Genomic DNA, 7601 nt, shown 5'->3' with positions numbered 1-7601 from the left:
CTGCTGTAGAACAAGGTTCAGATGGTACCACATGGAGCACACATCCTGCAGTAGAACTGGGTCCAGATGACATCACATGGAGCACACATCCTGCAGCAGAGCTCCGTCCAGATGGTACCATGAAGCACACACTCCCTTCAGCAGAACTGGGTACAAATGATACCATACAGAGCATACATCCTTCAGCAGATCTGGGTCCATATGGTACCATACAGAGCACATATCCTGCAGCAAAACTGGGTCCAAATGGTACCACATGGAGCACATATCCTTCACCAGAACTTGGTCCAGGGCGTACCATGCAGAGCACACATTTTGCAGCAGAACAGCATCCAGATGGTACCACATGGAGCATGCATTCTGCAGCAGACCTGGCTCCAGCTGGTACTACTTGGAGCAAACATCCTGCAGCAGAATTGGGTCCAGATGGTACCCCATGGAGCACATATCCTGCAACAGAAGTGGTTGGTACCATGCAGAGCACAAGTCCTACAGCAGAACTGAGTCCAGAAGGTACTAAATAGGGCTGCAAAATCTCAGAAGAAATCTTTAGGAAGAAGATGAATGAAGTGTGAGAGAGATGAGGGGTGGATAGAAGGACAGCAAGGAATATGCATAGTTAGATAGAGAATGGACAGCAGGAGGATGTTTGAATGGAGAGCAAGGTGGAGGGAGGGATGAGTAGATGGATAAAAAGGAAAGATAGATGGAAGAATGGATGACTCAGACAGCAAGAAAAATGATTAGATGGATGGCCAGATGGACAGCAAGAAAGAGAGAAGGAAAGATGAACAAAGAGATGGCCAAACAGACAGCAGAGGAGGGCTGGCTGGATGTASAGACAGCAAGGAGCAAAGATGGGTGGGTGGACAGAAGGACTGTGAGCAGGAAGGGATGGATGAAGGAATGAATGAACAAAGGAATAGCCAGGGGGCTGGAAAGACTAAGGAGGAGGGAAGGATGGAGGAATGGATGGACTGACAGCAAGGAGGAGGGGATGAGCAGACAGATGAATGGACAGGTAGATGGAGAACAAGAAGGAGGGGACAGAGGGAAAGAAAGAGACATGGAAGGATAGATGATGGGAAGCAAGAAGGAGAAAGGGATGTATGACTGACTACAAGGGGCTGGATGATAGGCCAGTGTTGAGTGGAAGGTTTTTAAGAAGGATGAGTAAAGGAGGAGTAGATGATGRAGGGAGGGAGGGAGGTATGGACAGGAGGGGAAAGATGATGGAGGGAGGCCAGATGGGTGTCAGGGTGGGCTTGGCAACTGGCAAGAGGCTGGGTGGATGTGCTGGCCCTGCTGTGCTGTAGGGCTTGGACACATGCAGCTTGATGCTCTCTTAAACTTTGGGAGCCTCCTGTGTCAGAGCCTGGGCAAGGATGGATGCTTTTCACTCAACAACTGAGGCAGGGGGTTTGGTTGGGGCTGGAGGCCGCAATGTGGGGGCCTCACGGACCAGTGTTTGTCTTCCCTCTTCAGATACTGGCCTGGACCCCGGCCCTGCTGGAGCCTCTCTTCACCCCACAGAGCCCCGTTCAGCCCACCTGCCTCAGCACCCAGCTTTGATGACGGAAGACCCTCTTGCCCTTGCAGTCCACCAGAATCCAGCTGCCAGCACCCCCTTCCTGCCTCCCACAGGGATGTCCAGCACCCAGAGCCCCCCAGCACCCACCCAACCCCCCAGAGGGACCTCCAGCACTCAGAGCCGCCCAGTACCCATGCAGCACCCCACAGGGATCCCCAGCACCCAAAGACCCCAGGCATCCACCCATCTCCCCACCAGGATGCCCAGCACCCAGAGCCCCCTAGCAACCATGCAGCACTCCACAGGGATCCCCYGCACCAAAAGACCCCAGGCATCTTCCCACTCCCCCACTGGGACCTCCAGCACCCACTCAGCATCCACACAGCACCCTATGGTGACCCCCAGCACCCAGACACAGCGTGACCCTCCCCAGTCAACCACAAGGACTCCTGGTSCTCAGAGCCCCCCAACCATTTCTCAGCACATTACAGGGACCCTCAGCACCTCACAGGAACCCACAGCACCCACCCAACACCCCATAGGGACCCCCAGCACACAGACAGAACTTATACTGTCCCAGAATCCGGGTGCAGAGCCCCATAGCACCTGGACACAGCCAGCCCCTACCCAGCACCCCACAGGGACCCCCAGCATCCAGGGGCACCCAGCACCCACAGAGACCTCCACAGCAGCAGTCAGCACCAAAAGAACCTCAGCACTCACGAATGCCCCTACAGCATCCCCTAGGACCCAGAGATCCCCAGCACCCACCCAGATCCCCAGCCTACAGGGCACCCCAGCACCCATCCAGCACTCCACAGCATCCCCCAGCCCCCAGAGCCCCTCAGCACCCACCCAGCACCCCATGGAGACCTCCAGCACCTGGACAGAACCTGCACCTAGTAAGCCTCCCGTGGAGACCCCCAGCCCTTATATACATGCTGCCACCTCCAACCACCCCATGGAGACCTCCAGAATCCAGAGACCCCCAGCATCCACCCAGCCCCCCATGAAAGACCCCCACACTCAAAGACCTCCAGCACCCATGCAGCACCACATGGAAACTCCCACCCTTTACAAACATACTCCCTCCAAGCACCCCACAGAGATTCCTAGTACCTATAGCCCCCCAACATCCCCTCAGCCCCCCATAGAGTCCCTAAGCACACAGAGTCCCCCAGCATTCACTCAGCACTACATGGATATCCCCAGCTTTTCCACACAAGCTGCTCCCTCCAAGCACTCCATGGAGATTCCCAGCCCCCAGAGCCTGCCAGCACCCACCCAGTGCCCCACAGAGGCCTTCAGCACAGATCCTGACAGCATCCCAACAGGCCCAGTGGTGGCTGGGGCCATGCACACAGGTATGACTTGGTGGGGGGAGCAGTGGCAAGGGGCTATCCTGTTTACAAACCTTTAACTCTGGGTCTGCATTCAGCTAGGATGCTCAGGCTCTGGGGCAAAGCAGGGAAGGGTTCTGGGAGGCAGCTCGAAGGACCCAGGTGTTTTGGCCTGCAGGAGAGATGTTGGGCCCTACTCTGAGCCCCCTGTCCTGGATCTTGAGGGGGATGGAGGGTGGGTCTCTTTGGGATGTGCTTTAGGGGTTCTTGTTTCTTGCCCCACAGGTGTGGCTCTGCTGGCACAGGAGGTCACGTCGCCAGCCCTCCCTGCAGTGGAGGTCCCAGARGCAGGGCAAGCCAGGGCTCAGGCTGGGTCTGGGCGCTGCGTGTCCTGCATTACGCCTGAGCTGCGAGACCTGCTCCAGGAGGTGCGGGAGCTGCGTGGGGAACTGCGGGAGCTTGCCCATGCCCAGCAGCAGAGCAGCCAGCACCTAGAGGCCATTGCTGGCAGCCTGGCAGAGCTGGCAAGCTCAGTCCGCCACCTCCTGGGGGGCCTTTCCTTGTGGTCACGGGGCCGAGGTCCTCCACCATGCCGCCGGGAGCTCCCTCGGGCTCTTGGGTCATGATATCCAGGTGCCTCTTGGCAATGCCATGGGCAGGCCCTGGAGCATGAATCCACAGGCAGGGGACTCAGGCGGATTTTGGGTGACTCTGAGCACCCAGAGCCCCTTGTAAAACCCTGGCTGCAAATCAAATAAAACAGGGCTGGTTCTCTGGAATGTCTCCAAGGCTGCAGCAAGTGAGGTTTCAGCTGCATAGGAGGGGAAGGGTTTTTCAGGGGAAATACCCCTGACTACATCCACTCCCACACCAGCAGAAAACCACTGGAGTCCAGGGTGTTCTTTAGGATGGCACAAAGGTGAAGGGATCCTCCTCGGGTTTCCTGAGTGTTCCTAGACTGTGGCAGGATTTTGTGAAGCCATTGGGATGGTTTATCTCTCTGGCCTCTCTCCCACATCTGGGAGTCCCTAGGATTGACTCAAAGCCCTTTGTCTCTTTATCTGGGTGGATGGCTTCAGGCCTGATCTTTGCCTCTTATCTCATTAACATCTTCCTCTGTCTTGATGGCTGGAGTCTGCTTAGTTTTGTTTCCTCAGGCGCTTGCTTTAGTGTGGGATTGTACTATGCCTTGCTTGTTTTAGGCAGTCTTTTCAGCTGTCCTTGATTTCCTGATCTGACTGTCAGGAGAAGATGCCTGCTGGGACCTCAGTGCCCTCAGGGCAGCCCAAGGCTGAGTATGGTTTTTGCAGTGCACAGTGGTCTCGAGTGCAGAGAGGTGTCAAGACCTGCTGGAACAATGTGGCATGGAGATGGCACAGGAAACATCCCAGGGCACTGCTGCTTGTGGACCCTTTGGTGCCTTGAGTCCTGTTCCCAGAGCTTGAGGGAACCCCTCTCTGCCCCTCTCTGCTCAGCTCCATGGCCACAGCCCCACTGGGCTGGCTGCCACCAGTATAAGGATCCCGTTCCTGAAGAGCGCCCTCCCCACGGGACTCTTCCCGGATGTGTGGCGCCTGTTCGGCTTGCTCAGCAGTTCCACCTTCCTCCCTGGGTGCTTTCATTTCCTTCCTGGTGGCCCTGGTGCCTTAGCTTGCTCTAACCCCCTTCAGCTGCCCCCCAGGCCTGATCCTTAATTGGAGGGGATAGCAAACCAGGAGCTGAGTGATGCTGGGCAACAGGAGCAGGGTGATGCTTGCCCACAATTGGCATGCATGCCAGTGTCCTACTTGTATCCCTGGGTCCCTGAGAACAGCCCAGGGTCTCCTGGCTGTCCTCAGGCTTGTGTCACTGGGCTGTTCTAGCCCTGCCTCTCACTGGGATGGGAGCTTTAAAAGGGTGGCCYGTGGGCACTTCCCCTCAGTCAGCGAGCGGCATGGGGTGGCTGGACAGCCTCGGGCTATGTCTGGGTGAGGGACCGCAGGTCACTGGGGTGGGCAGGAGCTGGGGCAGGGCAAGACAGGGACAGGGAGAGCACAGAGCTGGGTGTGCACRTGGTGGGGTACAGAGGTGGGTTTGCAATTGATGGAATACAGAGGTAGATGTGCATATGGAGGGGTTGCAGAGGTGGATGTGCAAATTAGGGTATAGAGTTGGGTGTACCTTGTGGGGATACTAAAGTGGGTGTGCACACGGAGGGTACAGTTAGGTGTGCAAATTAGGGTTATAGAATTGAATGTGTGCATGGGGGGGTTGCAGAGGTATGTGGGCACATGGGGGCACAAAGCTAGGTGTGCAGATGAGGAGATTACAGAACTTTGTGTGTGTATGTGTGTGTGTGTGTGTGTGTTTGTGTATGTATGCATATGAGTTTGTCAAAGCTGCACAGAGTGTTTATGCATGAGGCTGTCACTGACAAGTGCAGGCTGTGGGGTATACAAGGAGGACTGTGTGGGGGTGCAGGGAGGTATCTGTGTGTGTGTTAGGGTGTTTGTGGGGTGTGTTGAGGTGCAGTGGGCTTAGTGGTGAGGTACTGGGTGTGCAGTGGGGTGCTGAAGTGTCAGTGGGGTGAGGTGCTGCTGTCTCAATCCCTCTCCCAGCTCTTCCCTCTCTCCCCTCAGCTCTGTGTTGCAGTGCTGTCGCTGGATCTGGTATGTAGAGGGTGCCCGTGGATGTCCTCAGAGTGCCCCTTGGGTGTCCCTAGAGTCACTGGGTACAGGATGTGGCAGGCACTGAGAGATGCGCAAATGCAGCTTGGGGCCAAGTTGGGCAGGTTAGGGCCATTCTGGGCAAACTGGGGCTGAGCTGGGCAGCCTGCAGCTCAGCTGGGTGGGAGGGGGGCCAAGCTGGACAGCCTGGGGCCATGCTGGGCAGCCTGGGGCCAAGCTGGCAGCCTGGGGCTATGCTAGGCAGCCTGGGGTTAAGCTGGGGCTGTGTGGGACAGATTGGATGTGCTGGGCAGACTGAGACTGCACTGGGCAGGCTGGGCATAGTGGGGCTGAGCTGGGAATGTGGGGGTGGCCAGAGTCTCTCAACGGGTAGGGATGTGTGCCAAGGCATGATACAATGGGCCTATGGTTTGGATGCTTGAACATGGCCACGTACCTGTGTCTCTTCTCCAATGCAGAGGCATCCGTCCGTCTGTCAGGTGGCCACTCGCGCTGCAGTGGGCATGTGGAGGTCTACCACAGTGGCCACTGGGGCAGTGTGTGCAGCCACGGCTGGGACCAGGTGGCAGCCCATGTGCTGTGTCGACAGCTGGGCTGTGGGCGGCCGCGGCGGGTCCCTGTGCAATGCAGCAACTTTGCGCCCAGCCAGGTGCCAGTGACATTGAGCAGGGTGGAGTGCATGGGGCAGGAGAAGGCCCTGGCACAATGCATCCTCAAGCCAGGGCATGGGAAACCTTGCCCCCGAGATGAACTTGCAGGCGTTGAGTGCCACGGTAAGCATGCACAGGGGCCTTGTGGGAGGATCTTTCCAAGTGGGTTCATCATCTTGGCCTGATCACTGCTATTCACAGAACCCTTCCAACTGAGGCTGGTTAGTGGCCCTGGGCGGTGTTCAGGACGCCTAGAGGTGTGGCACAACAGGACCTGGGGCACTGTGTGTGATGATGGCTGGACCACAGTTAATGCTCAGGTGGTGTGCTACGAGCTGGGCTGTGGTATGGCACAGCCGGTGCCGAAGCTGCCCGTGGACTGGCCCCGTTTTGCCTTGGGCAAGGGGCACATCTGGCTGGATGACGTCCGCTGCAAAGGTCATGAGAAGAGTCTGAGGGACTGCGCCCACCGTGTCTGGGGGTATCATGACTGCACTCACTCTGAGGATGTCAGTGTCGTCTGCCAGGTGTGTACCCCTTCCCTAGAGTGGATGTGGACCCAAGACACCTGGATCAGGCCACACACATCCTCTCCTCCTTACAGGATGCTTGAGCACCATACCTCCACCCCCAGGCCTATCCCGCTCCCAGCAGCAACAACATCCCTCCACCAGAGCATCCTTTCTGCAGCCTCTCCAGGTCAGCCCTCAGTCCCTTGCTCCAGAAACGACCCTGCATATGGTGGGCTTCCCCCCGAGGATGCCAGTGAAGGGAGCAGGGGCTCCTTGCAACATCTGCACTGCAGTGCCTGCTGGATACACCGCCCCCACTTCCCCTCCCTGCCCCTACCAAATCATTAAACATGGAGTACTCAGCATTGGTGTGCATGGCTCCCACATTCAGGGGATCTGGGTACCCAGCCCCACAGTGCAGGACAAGGCTGATTGTGCCATATTTCAGTGAGGGAAGGATGTGTCATGGCCATGGGGTTATGCTGCACCTCAGAGACCTGTGCAGTGCYGAGGCTGAGCTCCACCTAGGGCTATGCCATGCAGTGGCTATGCCATGTCCTGGGCTGGACTGTGCAGGGTTCATGCCATGCCCAGGTATGGGCCAAAGAGGGCCCATGCCATCCCATGCCCAGGGCTGTTGCACGCTGGGGCTCTGCTGTGCCCAGGGCTGTGCCATGCTGGGGCTGTGTCATGCCCAGGGATGTGCCATGCTCCAAATCCTGCCATTCCCAGGACTATGCCATGATGCTCCAGGGATATGCCATATTTTGGACTGGGGCATGCAGGGGGTATGTAATGCTTTAGGCTTTGCCTTGTCCAGGACTATGCCAGGCTGGTGCTGTGCCACTCCAGGGCTGTACTGGAGAAGGGCCATGCGATGCCCAGGGCTGTGCTGTGTCCTG

The 7601-nt window shown here is 57.4% G+C and overlaps 2 protein-coding genes across 5 annotated transcripts in view; both read left to right on the top strand.

Annotated features, from left to right (window-relative positions):
* LOC146590953 (uncharacterized) overlaps window positions 1-3654 on the top strand; it is an 11378-nt gene extending 7724 nt beyond the window's left edge. For all 4 annotated transcript variants that reach the window (XM_085313705.1, XM_085313703.1, XM_085313704.1 and 1 more), the window contains 3 exons: window positions 16-513; window positions 1486-2895; window positions 3157-3654. In XM_085313705.1, the coding sequence (XP_085169831.1) occupies window positions 16-513; window positions 1486-2895; window positions 3157-3497 (2249 nt within the window). In that variant the 3' untranslated portion in view covers window positions 3498-3654. The remainder of the gene's footprint in view (window positions 1-15; window positions 514-1485; window positions 2896-3156) is intronic.
* Window positions 3655-4782: 1128 nt separating this feature from the next.
* On the top strand, window positions 4783-7048 carry LOC146590952 (CD5 antigen-like). Its single transcript, XM_085313730.1, has 5 exons — window positions 4783-4838; window positions 5490-5519; window positions 5996-6310; window positions 6389-6714; window positions 6792-7048. The coding sequence occupies exons 1-5, from the start codon at window positions 4805-4807 to the stop codon at window positions 6798-6800; spliced, it is 714 nt and encodes a 237-aa protein (XP_085169856.1). The 5' UTR covers window positions 4783-4804; the 3' UTR covers window positions 6801-7048.
* Window positions 7049-7601: the final 553 nt, after the last annotated feature.

The sequence above is a fragment of the Rhea americana genome, unplaced genomic scaffold (genome assembly GCF_003343005.1).
Source record: "Rhea americana isolate MKP2758 unplaced genomic scaffold, rheAme1 scaffold_393, whole genome shotgun sequence".
NCBI classification, from domain to species: domain Eukaryota; kingdom Metazoa; phylum Chordata; class Aves; order Rheiformes; family Rheidae; genus Rhea; species Rhea americana.
This window is presented reverse-complemented; position numbering and strand designations above follow the sequence as displayed.